This window comes from Halichoerus grypus, chromosome 2 (assembly GCF_964656455.1).
Source record: "Halichoerus grypus chromosome 2, mHalGry1.hap1.1, whole genome shotgun sequence".
NCBI lineage: Eukaryota > Metazoa > Chordata > Mammalia > Carnivora > Phocidae > Halichoerus > Halichoerus grypus.
In genome coordinates, this window is record NC_135713.1 from 118,990,371 (window position 1) to 119,008,141 (window position 17,771).

The following is a 17,771-nucleotide window of genomic DNA, read 5'->3' on the forward strand; positions in this document are numbered from 1 at the left end:
AAAAAGAAAGAGGTTAACCCTGTCAGGACCCTCACTCCTGACAGCTTTTTCTGTATACTTGCTTAATAAACTTCTATCACTTATACTCACTGAAAGGAAGGAAGAAAGAAAGAAGAAAGAAAGAAAGAAAGAAAGAAAGAAAGAAAGAAAGGAAGGAAGGAAGGAAGGAAGGAAGGAAGGAAGGAAGGAAGGAAGGAAGGAAGGAAGGAAGGAAGGAAGGAAGAAAGAAAGAAAAGAAGAAAGAGAAAGAAAGAAAAGAAAAGAAAGAAAAGAGGGGACTGCCACCTCCTTTGATAAGTTGTTATTTAGAGGCCCTCTCCAGAGCCCTCAGATCAGGGAGATGAATTATTGAGGGGAATCTGAGAGGCATGAAAGCCATGGCGTGTGGAGAGGCGGCAAGCACAGGGGCTGGTTTGGGCCAGGACAGCTCAGTGACCCCAGCCCTCATGGGCAACCCCCCGGCCAGGCTGACTGTAGTGGTGGAAGTAGAAGTAGAGCGAGGCAGAGGATCAGGTAAGAAGTCCTTACACATTCATTCTTAGAGAGAGTGCATCCTGGGGGACCCCCTTGGGAGAGGGGAAGGAGGAGGTCATTTTACGGCTTTAGCTGCTGCAGATGCTGTTTGAGGAAGCTCTGCTTCTCAGGGGCTCTGATCCTGTGCGTAGTACTCTAGGTTAGGAAACTGAGGCCAAAGTTGAGAGCAGGACCTAGGAGTCCTGGCAGTTTCCCCCATGAGAGTTGATATATAGCCCATCTTTCTTAGGCCCTGAGGAGACCTGTTGCCCCACACTCCTTCTGGAGGGGCCCAAGAGCATCTGCCTGCTTCAGCCGGGCACTCTAGACACTCAGGTAAAAATGGGATGGGGTGCGGGTGAGGGCTGGGGAAGATGGGAATGACAATGCTGAGCCTAGCCCTCCCCACAGGAACAATGCATCACCTTTGACAGAGTCCTGGGCTCTGATGCTGCTCAGGTAGGGGGGTTGTAGGGAGATGGGAGGAGCATGGGAGCCCTCAGGCTCCTGGATCCTGGAGCGCTGAGGGCTTCCCAAGTCCTTTGCTCGGACAGACTGGGTCAGGGCACCTGAGATGAGGAGATGTCTCTGTGTCCCCTGCAGGAGGCTGAGCAGGAGCTGCTAGCACGAGTCCAGTCCACACTAGGCTTGGTGGCCCGAGGGTACAGTGTAGCCCTACTGCTTCGGGGTCGGGAAGCAGAGACACCCCGGCTCATACCTCAGGTGAGTCCCAGAGGAGCCACCGGGCATAGGTCTCACGAGGCTCCCAGATACCTTTGAGAAACTTGCCTTCCCCTTCCTAGCTGGATTAGGTTCCCCTCCTTGGGGTTCCTACAGTGCACTGCAGTCCATACAGAATGTTTGGCCAGGACCAATCTGGGCAGTGATTAAGAGGCTGGGGAAGGTTGGAGGCTGGGGTCCATGGGGGTGAAGGTCAGGGAGGGGTGGTGTGCAAAGATCAAATATCCAGGGAGTCTAATCTTCACAGTTTTTCATAATACTGATAATAAACTTGACAGTTTTGTTTTTAGGGCTTCATGAAAATGCCCCCCAAATCAAAATAGCAGCTTCAGAAACATGTCATAGGCCCCTGCTATAGGAAACAGCAGGTCTCACTGAAAATGTCTACTCATTTGACTGGCTCTGTGTGAACCGTGAGGGCTGGGGCTGTTTCTGTCCTGGACACTGTGCCCCTAGCGCAGAACTGGGTGCAGAACTGCACCCTCAGGAAATGTTGAAGTGCGGATTCATCCTTTCTGCATCCCTACTGAACCCCTTTCTCCACTTTAGCTGTTGCAGATGCTGTTTGAGGAAGCTCTGCCCCACGGGGACCCTGATCCTGTGCTTATTACCCTTAGCCTGGTGCAGGTGAGACCTTGCAGGGAGGGGAGACCTGGGAGCCAAGGCCCTGGCAGTGCTGCAGAAAATGCCTGAGGCTTATGAGCAGCCAGAAAAGCTTGAGCCCAGCCTCATTCAGCTGCTCACCAGCGTGGGCTTGCCTCTCTGAGGCCTCCTTTTTCCTGCCTCAAATGGCTGAATTTTGGTGCCCTGGTTGGCCCACAGGGCCCCAGTGGGAGGATCGTGTGAGCTGAAGTCTGGGAAAGGCTCTATTTGTAACCGGTGTTGTGCTTGCGTGATTCCAGCTCAGCCCCAGCGGGAGGACTCGGGACATGCTCTCTCCAGGGACGGAGAACCTGTCAGTGCTAGATGTGTCCCCCCTAGGCTTGTGAGTGTCCAGGGCCCAATGGGATCTGAGGGTGCTTGTCTTAAAGCAGGGCTGACACCCCCAAACCCAGCCCTTGGAGGTTTCTCTCCACTGCCATGCACTTGGGGTCATGCTTATCACGCCCTCTCATCCTCTTCCCTGCATCCCATATCCCCAACCCTCTCACTCTTCTTACCCTACCCATCTATGCCTCTTCAACTCAGTCATTATCATCCTGGGAGATTTGAGCATCTCACTGAGCAGAACTTCAGTTTCTCCATCTGTAAAATGGGAGAAATCCCAGCTAGCTTATTTCCCTCACTGGGCAGATGACAGGAGGGAAAAAGAGATCATGAAGATGAGAGGCTTTTAGGGGATGTACTGAGCTTGGAACCTTGGGGATGATTCTTACAGGCTTTTGGGATCGCAAATGGACTCCCCACGAAGAGGTTCTGGGGGGCTGGGCAGAACCCTGGTGCTCAACCCTTGAGAGTTGAGCTCAGCCTCCCCTTCCTCCAGGGTGGTGGAAAATGCCAGTGAGGTGGAGGTGTCTGACTCAAGAGCTGCCTTGGAGCTGTACTTGCAGGCTGCAGGGGATGAAGGCAGGTGAGGATGGGAGGGCACCTGTCACCTCCCACCCCCATCCCTTAGGTGTTTGGCCTGATCTTACCCTCTCCTCCACAGGGCCTGCTCTCTGCTCACTGTCACCATGTCCTGCCCAGGGCCTGATCCTTCTGAGGAGCCTGGGATCCAGGGCATGTGGCGAGGGGCCTTGAGGATCCTGCAGCTCCCCAGAGCCCTGTAAGTCTGATGGAGTCTTCTGACTGCTTTGGGGAGTGGCGGTTGGGGGTGGAGTTCTGAAATATGGATGCAGAGACCCAAGCCAGCCCCAGAGTCTCCTTTCCTCACCTCTGACATGGTAAAGGACTCTTTCCTTTAGCACTTCTTATAAGGCAGGTCTATTCACAATGAATTCCATCAGCTTTTACTAATCTAGGAATACCTTAATTTCTCCCACATTCTTAAAGGATAATTTTCCCAGATATAGAATTCTTAGTTGACAGGCTTTTTCTTTTCTTTTTTTTTCTTTTATTAACATATAGTGTATTATTTGTTTCAGGGGTACAGTCTGTGATTCATCAGTTTTACACAATTCACAGCGCTCACCATAGCACATACCCTCCCCAATGTCCATCACCCAGCCACCCCATCCCTCCCACCCCCCTCCACTCCAGAAACCCTCAGTTTATTTCCTGAGATTAAGAGTCTCTTATGGTTTGTCTCCCTCTCTGGTTTCATCTTGTTTCATTTTTCCCTCCCTTCCCCTATGATCCTCTGTCTTCTTTCTCAAATTTCTCATATCAGTGAGCTCATATGATAGTCTTTCTCTGATTGACTTATTTTGCTCAGCATAATACCCTCTAGTTCCATCCATGTCATTGCAAATGGCAAGATTTCGTTTTTTGATGGCTGCATAATATTTCATTGTGTGTATATATATATATATCCATCACATCTTCTTTATCCATTCATCTGTTGATGGACATCTTGGCTCTTTCCATAGTTTGGCTATTGTGGACATTGCTGCTATACACATTGGGGTGCAGGTGCCCCTTCAGATCACTACATTTGTATTTTTGGGGTAAATAACCAGTAGTGCAATTGCTGGGTCTTGGGTAGCTCTATTTTCAACTTTTTGAGGAACCTCCTTACTGTTTTCCAGAGTGGCTGCGCCAGCTTGCACTCCCACCAACAGTGTAGGAGGGTTCCCCTTTCTCTGCATCCTCACCAACATCTGTCATTTCCTGACTTGTTAATTTTAGCCATTCTGACTGGTGTGAGGTGGTATCTCACTGAGGTTTTGATTTGTATTTCCCTGATGCCAAGTGATGTTGAACACTTTTTCAGTGTCTGTTGACCATTTGGATGTCTTCTTTGCAGAAGTGTCTGTTCATGCCTTCTGCCCATTTCTTGATTGGATTATTTGTTTTTTGGGTGATGAGTTTGATAAGTTCTTTGTGGATTTTGATACTAGCCCTTTATCTGATATGTCATTTGCAAATATCTTCTCCCATTCTTGACAGGCTTTTTCTTAGCAGAGGAGGGAATGTCATTTAAGTATGTCATCTCACTGACTTCTGGCCTCCATAATTTTTTTTTTTTAAGATTTTATTTATTTACTTAAGGGAGAAAGAGCGAACAAGAGAGAGAGAGCACAAGCAGGGGGAGTGGCAGGCAGAGGGAGAGGGAGAAGCAGGCTCCCTACTGAGCAAGGAGCCCAATGCAGGGCTCTATCCCAGGACCCTGGGATCATGACCTGAGCTGAAGGCAGATGCTTAACTGACTGAGCCACCCAGGCACTCCTGGCCTCCATAATTTCTGATGAGAAACTCATCTTATGAAGTATCACTTGTACATAACAAGTTGCTTCTCCTATGCTATTTTCAAGATTCTCTCTTTAGCTTTTGACAGTTTGATTATAATGTGTCTTGGCATGGATCTCTTTGAGCTTATCCTTCTTGGAATTTGTTGAGCTTCTTGGATGTATAGATTAATGTCTTTCATATAATTTGGGGGAATTTTTGAGTATTATTTCTTCAAATAATCTTTCTGCCCCCTTTTCTCTCTCTTTTCCCTCTGAGATTCCCATTCTGCGTATGTTTATACACCTGATGCATCCACCGGTCCCTTAGGCTCATTTTCCTTCATTCTTTTTTCTTTCTGCTCCTCGGACTGCATAATTCTATTTGACTTATTTTCAACTTTGCTGAGGTTCTTTCTTGTGCCTGCTCAAATCTGCCCTCTCGGGAATTTATGAATTCAGTTACTGTACTTTTCAGCTCTGGAATTTCTACTTGGTTCCTATTTTATTTTATTTTATTTTATTCTATTTTAAGTAAGCTTTATATCCGCCATGGGGCTTGAACTCATGACCCTGAGATCAAGAGCCTCATGCTACACCAACTGAGCCAGCCAGGTGCCCCTCTACTTGGTTCCTTTTTTTTTTTTTTTTAAGATTTTATTTATTTGACACAGAGAGACATAGGGAGAGAGGGAACACAAACAGAGGGAGTGGGAGAGGGAGAAGCAGGCTTCCCGCTGAGCAGGGAGCCCGATGCGGGGCTTGATCCCAGGACCCTGGGATCATGACCTGAGCCGAAGGCAGACACTTAACGACTGAGCCACCCAGGCGCCCCTACTTGGTTCCTTTTTATAATTTCTATGCTTCTATAGATATTTTCTATTCATTGAGGCATCATTTTCTTGATTTCTTTTAGTTTTCTGAGCATATTTAAGATAGTTGAATTAAAGTCTTTGTGTAGTGAATCCAATGTCTGTACTTGCTCAGGGAAGTTTCTGTTAAATTTTTTTTCTCCTGTGGGCCATACGTTCTTGTTTATTTGCATGCCTGATATCTTTATGGTTGGAAACTGACCAATTTGAGAATTTTTATTTTTATAAAGATTATATTATTTATTGTGCTGGTCTCTTAAGTCTCCATTTCTTTTCCTTAATGCTCTGACATTTTTGGTATGATAATGTGATAACTCTGAAAACCAAATTCTCCATCCTCTCTAGGTTGGCATTGTTGCTTGTTGTGGGCTACAGCTATCTGCTTGCTTAGTTACTGTTTCAAAAAATTTTTGCAAAGACTGTTTTCTTTGTGGTCACTGAAGTCTCCATTATCTCGGTGGTTAGCTAGTGACCTGACATTGAATTACTTAAACTGCTGGGGCCAACCCCCCCCCTTTTTTTTCTAAAGGAAGAAAAGAGAAAGAAAAGAAAAAAGAAAAAAAACTCCAGCATTCCATAGATTGGCTCTGTGTTGGGTTGGTCCTTCTGTGCTTAGCCAGTCCATTTACAGCTCTGCCTTAGCCTCATTTCCTGCTTGCACTGAGCTGAAAAATCATCCAGAAATGAAAACTTATGATCTTCTCAGGTGTTTTCTCAGCATGCATCCTGCCCTGGGCATGTGTGTGGCTTTCTAGGTTCCCTAGTGTGTGGGGGAATTTTCCTTATTCCCCCCAAATCTCACTTCCCAACTTTTCCTCCCAGTCTTTCCATACATTTGTTGTTTGCTCCAACTGTTATTTTTGCTCGTTCTTTCATCTTGCAATGTTTTGAGGGACTGTCCTCTAGCATAGCTGTTCTGCCCTGAGAGAGTTCCAAGGTAAGTGAAACAAAGGGAAGCCCTTTTTGTTAGTCCTTCGGGGGAAACCCTAGATAGTCAAAACAACAAACACAATTCTTTGGGAACAAGATCTGCTCAGGTCCCTCCAGAGCCAAGTATCCCCACCAGAAATGTGGGCTCTTGTCTTCAAGACCACCTCCGTGCTGGGGAGGAGGTTGGGGCTGGAGTAAGTTAAAACACCACAAAGATCTCAACATATTTAAGTTGGCTTTCTCCCAGTGAAGCATTCACTTGGTTGCTGTAAACCTTTGACTATCCCCCAGAATTCCAGGAAGGTTGATTCCGACCATTTTTGCCAGATGTTTCTGGCAATAGACAGACTCCCAGAGTTCCCTCCTCTGCCATTTTTGTGGATGTCACCTTGCTTTGCCATTTTAAACTGGGTGATTAGTCTTTTATTATTGAGGGTAAGAGTTCTTTAAATATTCTGGATACAAGTCCCTTATCAGATAGATGAATTAAATTTTGTACTATGAGAATACATTGTGTAATTTTAAAAATAATAAAATAAAATAAAGATCTATGCAAGGTTGCAAATCTGCCTGGTGGTGCACAAAAGTTACTGGAAATAGTCAACCTTCCCATCAGAGTGTGATTTGGGCCAGTTTCTTTCCCCACCCACCAGTGGACATCTCCTTTCTTCCTCCCTCCTTCTGGTAGAGATTGCCCCCTGCTGCAGGTGTTGGCCGGTAAGGTTATTGGTGAGCAGGTGGAGAGTTCTCTGCCCTGGATTGTCTCACGGCTCCTGGAAGGAAACAGCTACAGCGGCCTTCTTCTTCGCCTGGACCCTCAAGGTGGCCTGGGGGGGGGGGGGGTTCTTGGCGGAAGCTCTGGGATCTGACTTATGCCTGACCCACCCTCTTACCAACTCAGTTGCATCCCCAACCACAGTCCAGAGAAAGCCTAACCCTCTGGGAGGGCCAGGATTCAGAAAGGTCCCAGGATGGATAGATTGCCAAAGTCTGGAGAGGCAGGGCCAATAGAAAAGCAACCCCTCACCCTTCAGAGACTTTCAACAGTTTACCGAGCATTTTTACACTAATGCCTTTTATTCTTACCACAAGCCCATGAGACACATTTAAGTTAGATGAGGAAAGAGAGGGAAGCCTAATTTATAAATGAGGAAAGGGAGGATCAAAGGAGGGAAAGAACTTGCCTGTTTTCACACACTTATTAAAGATCAGGCCTCTGTGAAATGGTATGATGTCAGAGACGTGGGGGAGTTTGAGTGGAGCGTATAGATCAAACAAGAATGGTCAAGAGTTGATAATTATTGAAGCTGGATGATAAAATAGATGGGTTTCCTGTACTTTGTATATGTTCGAAATTTTCTATAATAATAATAATAATAAATAATAATAATAATAATAATAAAGAGCTTGGCTCTCTGTCTCCAAAACTAATGAACACACATTAATTTGGCTAATATGCTCCCAGACCACTCACTGTGCCAGGCCCTGTGGAGTGAGGAGGATAAAATAGGGCAGTTCATGCCCTCAAGGATAAAGCAGTGAAGGATAAAAATGTGTTTATCCACTGGCCAGTTTGGTATCATGATTAAGGGCCCAGGCCTTAATGTCAGACAGAACTGGACTTAAGTCAGCTCTGCTACTCACCAGGAAGTTGCTTGACTTCACTGAGCTTCATTTTGCTTCACCTGGAAAATATGGGGGTAAGACAAATTAGAGTTGCTGCCCCATTGGAGTGTTATGTGGATAAAAAAAAGAGAATCCATGAAAAGCCTTGGCACAGTGCCATCAAGCACATGTAAACACGTGATAGGTATTAGCTATTTTTATAAATAGTGCTATTAATAAAAATTACAAGTATTATAGGCAGTGTGCTTTGGAATCCAGGAGTGATTCACTCTGAATCTCCCCTCACTAGGTGGCCCCCTGAGCTTGCTCTGGGCTGCTCTGTTGGGGGCCGAGGAAAGGAGGAGGCAGGTGAAACAGGTGAGGCCCACCCTGTGGGATGCCGTAGCAGAGGCCCGGGCCCGCCGGGCTGGCCTGAAGAGCCTGCGTTCAGGCCTCCTTGGAGACAACCTGACAGACAGTGGGCTCAGCCAGTTGGGCAGGGCATTGAGAGAATTGCAGGTAAGCAAGGTGAGGCCTGGGGGTGCCTGAGAGAGCAACGGCTGGAGCCTAGCCTGAACCCTCTCTCCATAGGTGGTAAAAACCTGGAGCCGGCGCCCAGGAAACCGGATGCTCAAAAGGGTAAAAGCTGAGGCTGTGGGGCTTCCAGAACTACAGGTAGGTCTTCTTGTTCAACCTCTTAGGAGCCCCATTGATGTCTGCCTTCTTCTCCTGTTTAGAGAGCACTATGAGGAGGCCCTTCCTTGATTCACTAATTTATTGATTCCCAGACATTTATTGACTTCTCACTATGTGTTAGGCACAGTGCTATGTAGACCCTGGGAAATCCCTGTCCTCATGGAGTTTATAATTTCTGGAAAGAAACCATTATAACACCATGATCAGTGCTCTGAAGGCCTTTTCAACACAGGGTTCTATGGGGCGTCTAAGTTAGTCTTGGCAAGAGAAGGAGTGAACGTTTCATGGAAGTTGATTCCTGAAGGAGGTGGCCAGGAAAAATGAGTGAAGAACATTCCAGGCACGGAAGATAACAGGCAAAGTCTCAGAAATAAGTAAGAGCTTGATCTCTTTGGGTGACTGCAAGCAGCTCATTTTGCTGGAGAATAGCTTGAGGAAGAGTCAAGAGAGAAGGATTAAAGAGTGAAGTAGGGGCCAGGTCATAAAGGGCTTTGTAAATTTATTGAGATGTTTGGACTTCATCTTGAAGGGGAAACCATAGAATTTTTTTTTTTTTTTAAGCAGAGAAGACAACATTGCTTACATTTTTCAGGTGAGCAAACTGAGGCTCAGAGAAGGGATCTGAGTATCTCAGGGTCACTGATATAATCAAAGGTAGCAGAGGGGCAAACATACCCTAGTCTTTAGACTCACTATGGTACTTTTGCATCCGTTTAGAATGCATGGCCTCTCCTGTGCAGAAGGGGGCACTGTCTTCCAGGATTTGCCACAGTGTGGCTGGAACGCTGCTCCTGTCCGCCTCCTGGTCCTTCCCTTTTTGTAATTACTGACTTGTTTTTACAGCCCTGAGTTCTGGGAATTCGGCATGTAAGCTCCCAGTTATTCAGCGGTGCCTGCCACTTGTGCTGTGGGTGCCTTATCTTTTTTTTTTTTTTTAAGATTTTATTTATTTATTTGACAGAGAGAGAGATAGCGAGAGCAGGAACACAGGCAGGGGGAGTGGGAGAGGGAGAAGCAGGCTTCCCGCTGAGCAGGGAGCCCGATGTGGGGCTTGATCCCAGGACCCTGGGATCATGATCTGAGCCGAAGGCAGACGCTTAACGACTGAGCCACCCAGGTGCCCCAGGGTGCCTTATCTTATTTCATGCTCTCTACAACTTTCATCAGCTCTGTTTTACATGGATTCAAAAGACTAGTCACCTGCCTGAGGTCACACAGCTGAGGAGAGGAGGGGCTGGGACCCCGATCTGCCTGATTTTAAAGCCCTGAGCTCAGCTCACACTATCCTGGGAGGAAGGATATGGAATTCTCACTCCTACTATATTCTCAGCAGGTGATAGATTCAACAGCAAGCCACAGTCCAGGTTTCCAGGGAGAGCCCAAAGGTGGGTTTGGGGCTTGGGGTGGAGCTGGGTATCTTCTCCACCTTTACTGGGCTTAACTGCGTTTTCTTCCAGTGGTAGGAATAACAGCATCTCTAGGAACTGGGCTCCACCAAAATCATCCTCTTAGGGACTCTGAGGAACAGGTAATACCTCATGTGCCCCAGAACAGCGGAAGATGTTGGGGGAGTGGCGTTGCAGAGCCCAGTTAATATGTCTACCGCTTCCCTGCCCCAACATCAGGGAGAAATATGGAACTTCTGGCAAAAAGACGACCCGAAAGCCTATGTGATTCCTAAGGGAGGGGCACGGGAAGGCTATTTTGCTACTGGGTCACATTAGGGCTATAGGATCCTTCAGGCCTCCATGGCACCTATTAGCAGAGCCAATACCTCTCCTTTCTCCCTATGACCTCCAAGTCTCTGTCCAGGCTCCTGACTCTTACAGGCCAGTTAGGTCCTGGATGCGTTCTAGGAGCAGCCCTGGTAGTGGGGTTCTGTTGAAAAGTTGGACCCTGAGTCCCAAGGCTGTGAACACACATGGGCTTCTGGCTGAGCCTAGACTAATGCCACCTAGCCCTGGCAGGTCCCAGATGTGGCCTTGCAGTTCTTCTTGGCCCAGGCACGGAGGAAAAGACTGCACGAACAGCACCAAATATGGATCCAAGAGGAACTGAAGTATTTGGAACAGGAGGAGGAGGTGGCAGGTGACCAGGTCAAAGGCCTGGTGGCTGGAGAGGAGGTAAGGAGGGTCAAGTAGGGGACCTGAGGCTTCTTCTAATTGGTCCAGGCACTGTGCTGGGTGCTGGGATCCAGCCTCAGTCACAACAGAGTGGGCCATACCCTCTCTCCTGGTCCTCACAGCTTTGTGGGGGACAGATGAAGCCATTTTCAGGGCTAAAGTGCTGTGATGCAGGGAGCTAAGGGCTTGCGGGAGCAGAGAGATGTGCCGGACCCAGGCTGGAGTGGATCACAGACGATGGCATTTAGCTGAGACAAAAAACCAAATCAGCCAAAGGAATTCACGGGACTGAGCTCTGCTTGGGCCGTCTGTACTTATCACATAGAGGCAGAGTACACATAACTCGTTTGAACAAATTAAGAAAACAAAACTTGTGTCCATGGGGGTTGTGGGGATATGTTCTGAGGACAATACTGTATGAGCAAAAGTCCAGAGGGAAGCAGTGGCAAAGTCGTCTGGGTATTGCAAATTGTCCATCTGGTGGGCCCTGGCAGGTGCAGGTCAGAGGAGAGGCTAGAGACCAGTGTGTGCCATGCCTCTGATTTGGACTTTACCCTAAGAATGACAGTGAACCACTGAAAGGCATGTGTCATCTCAGTTCTGCCCCTCACTAGCCATGTGAATTTGGCAAGATTAGGTCACTTCTCTGATCCACAGTTTCCAAATCTATCTACCAGATTTGGAAAACTAAAATGGCAACTACCTCATATGGTTTTCATTTGATCAAATGAAATAACACACATGAAGTGCTTCGAACAGAGCCTGGCACACGGGTGGCACTGAACAAAGACTATGTGTTATCCCTGAAGGCCTCCAAGAAGAGGCAGAGACGGCCCCAGGAGCAGGCGGTGCTGAGGCTCCAGCTGGAGGCCCTTCAGGCAGAGCAGGACACTGCGGAGCGGGACCTCGCAGCCCTCTATGACCTGCACGTGCAGGCTGCCCGAGCTCAGACACGCCATATGCTGCAGGTCAGTGAGGTCAGAAGGCAGGCCTTGAAGTGGTTCCAAGGCTGACTGGCTGACAGGCATCTCTGAATCTGGGCATAGGTATTCCGAGCCTGGCGAAGGCTGTGGGAGGAGCAGGCCATGACCACAGAGCATCAGCACCGAAGCCTGCTGGCTGGTGTCCTGCAAGACAACATCAACCTGGCCACGCAGAACCAGGAGCTCCAAGCCCAGAACCAGCAGCTTCGGCAGGGAGTAGAGTAGGCTGAAGCCAGTCATTGCCGGATTGCTGCCCTGGGGAGAAATCTGATCGGTAATCCTGCCAGGGTGGCTTCCTTTCTCTTCATTCTTAAGGGGCCTAGAAGGGAGAGGGAGATGGGACTTAATAACCAAGCTAACCTTCGTTATGGATAATTAACAATACTACTAAACCAGGTCTCACTGTCAGTTCCTGTTAAGCGCCTAATATCCACAACTTCATTTTAGTCTCTCCCACTACCCTATACAGTGATAGGTGCCATTTGACCCCCATTTCAGACGTAAGGCAACTAAAGCTTGGAGAGGTTAAGTAACTGCTCAAGGACAGTCAGCTAATAAGTGACAGAGCCAGAATTCAAATTCAAGCCTGGTTGGCCATAGTTCTATACTGCACATAGTGGTTCACAAGATGCAGTGTGCATTGCAATCATTTAGAGAGCTTATTAAAGAACAAGAAAAAAGAAAAAAAGATTCCCAAACCCTACCCTACTTCCTGAGATTCTCCAATAGGTCTCACTTTTTTTTTCTTTTTAAAATTTTTTTAAGTTTACTAGGTACTCTCCCATGGGAGCAGGGCCTCATGTTCCTCTGGCCATGAGGAGAGATGACAGGAAGGAATATCAATGAGGGAACCAGAGGAAATGAGAATCAAAACCATACTGAACCCATGAGTTCTCTAGCCTAAAATCTAGTTTGTCCTGCCAGGCCCAGTACCTTCTATTCCCAAGAATCCCTCCAAATTCCCCAGCGCCCAAGTTTGTGCTTCAGACAAATTTGGAGAGTTCTACGATGGGAACAGTCTCCATTCCCTGGAGCCCTAAAGGAAATAATGCTCCTGGCAACAACTAGGAGAAAAGAGTCTTTCCTCCTAGTCTGTAAGTTACTCTAGAATTAAGACATTCAGGGCACTAGGGGCACAAAATTATGTTTGAGTGAAGATACGCCACACGGAAGACACAGGACTACCATAGCCAATTGTAGGAACCACCTGCACCCCAGAACACTTTATTAAGACTTTATTGCTTACATAGAGACACTGATTGAGCTACACCAAATTTCCCTATGCCTGGTTCCAGGTCACTCTGTGTAGAGCTTCCCTAAACTGTTGAGAGCTGGGACACTGCTAGGCAGGGGCAGGACCCAGAGTGAGAAGAATGGTACCTCCTAGGAGCTGTAGAGGGGGCAGTGGGCTTGGAGAGGGCCCTTGGGGTGAGCAGAGAGGTCAGGAGTGTAGCCTTAAGCCAGGGCCCAGGGGCAACATTCCCTGAGATGAGTCAAGCTCCAGCCCTCTCTGGGGTTTCCAGAACAAAGGCTGGGTGGGTGTGGAGAGCAGCACTGTGGAGGGAGCATGGGGCACCGTCTCCAGGTGCTGCTGGAGCTGGGGGAGCTTGGAAGAGTGGCCTAGGTGATTGATATAAAAGCTGTGGCAATCGGGCTTTCCTGCATTACAGTGAGGGCTGAATGTCTCTAATGGGGGAGTCATGTACCAAAGCTGGGCTGGAGTAGCCCGCACCAGGCCTGGGGGCAATGGGTCTGCTGGGGTGACCACAGGAGGCAAGGAAAAGCCAACTGGTGCCCATACCCCACTTGAAACAACTGCATTCATGCAGGATGAGGCAGGGAGCCTCCTCCATTGGGGGTGGGGTCATTTCTAAGGCCTAGGTATTGATGCTTCCCCAATTCCTTAGTGTGGATGGACTTCTGGGAAGTTAAGTTTCTTTAATCAAACCCAGTCTTCAAGTCTCCTGGGGTAACCCTTCATTCACCCACCTCCAGAGACTAACCTAGCTGCTCTCACCACCCCTTTTGTCACAAGGCACTTGTTACAGGGCTGGCGGCTGAGGAAGGGTCCGGAGGCCTGGGAGGTGGCTCTCATGGTGGTACCCAATCCACAGGGTCAGGAGTCTGGGTGGAGGTGGTCAGGGGCTAGCGGCTGCCATAATACAGGCGCACAGCCAGACCAATGAGCAGCGTGGCCAGGAAGAAGGCAGCAGTGAGCTGCAACCGCAGCAGGGCTGCCGAGAGCACGGCATTGACCACCAGTGAGCAGGACACAACAAACAGGCGTGTGATGCTGCTGCCGTGCTTCATGACGGCTGACATGAGCAGTCCATTTAGTGCCTGGCTCAGCACCACAAGCGCTGCCCATCCGGAGAAACCCTCCAGGAGGCCCGGGCCAGGGCCACCACCTGCATGCAGACCTAGATTCAGGAGCACACCAAAAGTGTAGAGGAAGAGGTTCTGAAGTGCTAGGGGCAGCCTCTGTCGCTTCATAAGCAGTTCTGTGTACACGGACGACAGGCCCGAGATGAGGCAGTACAAGATGAGAAGCAGCAGTCCCAGTGGAGTGATATGCAGGGGCATGGGGCCAGCAGCAGCTGCTGAAGGGGGTCCAGGAAGGGTGTTCCCAGGGTCCTGGAGGCCCCCAGCTGCATAGCAGGCCCCCGCTGCCATCAGCAGCAGCAGTGCTAAGCCCTGGCGTACAGAGAGGCGGTGTCGGAGACAGAGGCAGTAGAACAGGGCCGTGCTTCCAATCTTGAGATTGCTCAGCACCTGGTAGGTGCTGGGGTCCATGTAACGTTGAAGATAGATCACCAGGTTGTTGTTAGCTCCGTAGAGTAGGGCTGATAGTGCAAAGGGGGCAGCCTGGCGCCATGGTGGGGCCCCCCGGGGCCATGCTTGCCAGCCCACCAAGAGGGAGAAGGCGCACAGCAGTAGTTTGGTCAGCTCAGTCAGCAGCACGGCCGAGGAGGGCCGGAAGGGCACTCTGCCGTTCACATGGCACAGTGCCAGCAATGGGGCATGGGCGCCATACATGGCGGTGGACAGGAGCAGCATCAGGGTCCAGCGGGCCTGCCTGGGACGGCCCAGGCCTGGCGTACCCCCGTCCTCTACACTCATGCCCAAACCAGCCCCCGGGTGGCCTGTGTAGCTAGCAAGGAGGCAGCAGGAATTGTAACAAGTTTGGGGAAAATCAGTATGGAGCCAGCTCGCACGACAGAGGAGCCGTGGTACATTGCTAGAGACAATACTGAGAATCAGAGTCAGCTGCAAACTCCACAGTCAGGGCTGGAAGACGAAGGGGCTGGTGGCCCTAGAAGCCACAGTCTCGGGGCCAGTCCCATGGGGTTAAGGAGGGGCGTCCCAACTGCTGGCTGATAAGCCACTGTTTACCCTCTGCAGGAAGGAAAGCAAGGATGAAGGCTGTGGGCAAGTTGGAGATAGCAAAAGGGTGATAGGTGGGGAAGCCAAATATGGTGTCTGTGGTTGAAAGGCCTCTCCCTGCAGGCCCGAGGTGCTCATCCTTCCTCCCCCATGGGATCCAGAGCTAGTCAGGCCCCTTTCGCAATGACCGAAGATAGTCCCTCAGTGTCTTCTCCACATTGGGCACGGCATATGCCTGAGCTGCGTAGATGCCAGTGCAGGTACCCACAGCAAAGCCCAATACTGCTGATGCCCTCAGTTTGGCCACCACATAGCCGGCTAAGAAGCCCTTGAGGAATGGGGAGGACATGAGCGAGCCATCCTGTGGAGCAAAATGAAGGAGAAAACTCAGCCAGGGTCTCCCTTCTCTATCCAGGATCTACTCAAGGTCGCCCTAGAGCATCCCACCACCTGCTCCTCCTTACTCTAAAAAGCTGCAGTATTCTTTCCAAAGATTCTCTCAAGGTTCTAGAGGCAGAAAAAGAACCTAGAAGTCCTGATCACACAATCTCAGAACCCTGTGGTTAGAAGAGTCCAACCACAGAACCCTACGACCACAAAGCTACAGAGATGTCCCTGAGGAATCTGACCCCTGCCGGCTTTTCCAGCATCACTTCCTATCACGCTCCCCATTACTGTAGCCAAACTAAATTATTGTCACTCCCCATATTCATTATGCTATCTCCAACCATGAGAGCTTTGCATATGTTGTTCCATCTGCCTGAAATGTTCTCTTCTCTCCTCTTTACCTAGTTAACTTCTATTTAAGATGCCAGTTCAAGTGTCGTTTTCTTAGGGAAGCTTTCCTTGGGGGTCACAGAGAACTGGCCCTCAATAACCATTTGCTGAATAAATCTCTATTACCCATTCAAAAGTGTTTAGGGCAATGCAGTCCAACGGTGGGTTGCGGGGGGAGTGGTAGGCAGGTGCAACTTTACCTGGCTCACACCACTGCTGACTTCGTCTTCCACACGCTGCTGCAGGCGTTCCAGCTGGTTCTTGAGAAATGCCAGGTCCTTAAGCTTGGGCAGAGAATCCTAGAACAAGAAAGAAGCCGGCTCCAGCAGGTTAATGCAGCCCTGTTCTCTGCTCAGGTCTATCAGAGGCTGGATGGGTGGGAGTGTGAGCATGAGAAATCTCTTATAAAAACTTCCTGCGATGATGGTGGTAACGAAAAAAAAGACATTCAAAAGTGAATTCACAGGGGCGCCTGGGTGGCTCAATCGTTAAGTGTCTGCCTTCGGCTCAGGTCATGATCCCAGCGTCCTGGGATCGAGCCCCACATCGGGCTCCCTGCTCAGCGGGAAGCCTGCTTCTCCCTCTCTCACTCCCCCTGCTTGTATTCCCTATCTAGCTATGTCTCTCTCTGTCAAATAAATAAATATTTAAAAAAAAAAAGTGAATTCACACGGGGGTCATGGAGGGGGTGACAGATGGGATCTGCATCTGTGACAACCCTTACAGAATTTTACATAGCAAGCAGTGTGTAGGGAGGCAAAAGGAACAGCTAGGACACCTTCAATTGGATTTATCAGGCTGACTGACTCGACTATAAGCTACATGAAAGTGGCAACCAGTCAGTCTTGCCTACTGGGTCCCTAAGCCTAACACAAAAACTGTTAAGTACTTAGTAAATGTGCGGATGGTGCTAAACTTAAGACCAATGGTGAATAATGGCCTGAGGCACTTCCCTGGACGCTCTGGGGTGAACCTGATTTCTGCCTGGGCTTCCCAAACTGAATGTGTGACTGGATGCGCTAGCTGGGGTGGGGGTGGGGTGGCTGTCTGCAGCAGTGTGGGTAAATGAACTAAGTGGCTCTGATCACCTCGAAGTATAAAATTCAGTGTGTGCGCAAGAAGAGTTTGAATGAGAACGTCCGTATCCGTGTGGCTTGGAAACATCGTGTTTCCAGGAGGGAAATTTCGGGGGAATGCAAGAGTGAGGAGTATGTCAGGGTGAGTGTGTCTGAGTGTGTGCCAGTAATTAAGGATCGTGAGGGTCCCGGGAGAGGACACCTGGGAGATGCCCGGCTCAGCTTGCCTCGTGTAGTGCTCCGCTACTCCACTCCCCAGTGTTGAGGCAGTCGACAAGAGTATAAACCCGACAAAAGTAAAAACCCCATAAAGGGCACCCCTACTCAAGAGAGGCTCCAAGTATCGCCTCTCCCAAGGACTAAAACGGTGTGAAGACCACCCCGCACTGCAGATAACCCTCACATTCACTCACCTTGTCATCCGCCATCTTCCCCGCCGAGCTTGTTGCGCAGGCGCAGCCCCGCCTCCCTCATGCTAACTGCTACGGCCATCTTTACTGAGGGCGAAGGCACTTCCGGGGCATTTTTGGAAAGGGTGGAGGTGCTCTCCCGACGGCGGAGCCCGGGTAGTCTCCTTCTCTCAGGTACTCCCACGTGACGCCTTCGGCGCGGCGCAAGCTGCGTGTCCGCGCGCGCTCACGACCTGGACGTGATGAGCTCACTCGTGCGCGTGTGCGCACTGCGCACGTTGGTCTGGCTGGACGTCCGCCCCTCGATGAGCTCACAGTTGCGCCGTGATGTCAGC

General features: G+C 49.5%; 3 protein-coding genes across 3 annotated transcripts; 1 reads left to right on the forward strand and 2 right to left on the reverse strand.

The window, feature by feature from the left end:
- The first annotated feature begins 377 nt into the window (after positions 1-377).
- On the forward strand, positions 378-16,119 carry LOC118555207 (uncharacterized). The gene is made up of 17 exons (XM_078066338.1): positions 378-513; positions 764-849; positions 925-972; positions 1,117-1,236; positions 1,804-1,881; positions 2,157-2,239; positions 2,738-2,824; positions 2,903-3,019; positions 7,071-7,204; positions 8,298-8,506; positions 8,579-8,662; positions 10,014-10,068; positions 10,141-10,211; positions 10,651-10,806; positions 11,625-11,774; positions 11,853-12,063; positions 15,589-16,119. Exons 1-16 carry the CDS (start codon positions 378-380, stop codon positions 12,012-12,014), a joined length of 1,776 nt encoding a protein of 591 aa, XP_077922464.1. The 3' UTR covers positions 12,015-12,063; positions 15,589-16,119.
- Positions 12,979-14,909, reverse strand: SLC35A4 (solute carrier family 35 member A4). Its single transcript, XM_036124046.2, has one exon. The coding sequence runs from the start codon at positions 14,907-14,909 to the stop codon at positions 13,935-13,937; it is 975 nt and encodes a 324-aa protein (XP_035979939.1). The 3' UTR covers positions 12,979-13,934.
- Positions 15,337-17,736, reverse strand: LOC118555764 (SLC35A4 upstream open reading frame protein). The gene is made up of 3 exons (XM_036124071.2): positions 17,440-17,736; positions 16,151-16,249; positions 15,337-15,534 (listed from the first exon to the last, which is right to left on the reverse strand). The coding sequence occupies exons 1-3, from the start codon at positions 17,452-17,454 to the stop codon at positions 15,337-15,339; spliced, it is 312 nt and encodes a 103-aa protein (XP_035979964.1). The 5' UTR covers positions 17,455-17,736.
- Positions 17,737-17,771: the final 35 nt, after the last annotated feature.

Coding starts and splice junctions, on each gene's coding strand:
- LOC118555207 (XM_078066338.1), top strand. CDS start 378: ATGGCGTGTGGAGAGGCGGCAAGCACAGGGGCTGGTTTGGGCCAGGAC. Junction 514..763: donor AGAGCGAGGCAGAGGATCAG/GTAAGAAGTCCT, acceptor CATCTTTCTTAG/GCCCTGAGGAGACCTGTTGC. Junction 850..924: donor CGGGCACTCTAGACACTCAG/GTAAAAATGGGA, acceptor CCCTCCCCACAG/GAACAATGCATCACCTTTGA.
- SLC35A4 (XM_036124046.2), bottom strand. CDS start 14,909: ATGAGTGTAGAGGACGGGGGTACGCCAGGCCTGGGCCGTCCCAGGCAG.
- LOC118555764 (XM_036124071.2), bottom strand. Junction 15,535..16,150: donor TCAGCAGTGGTGTGAGCCAG/GTAAAGTTGCAC, acceptor TTTGCTCCACAG/GATGGCTCGCTCATGTCCTC.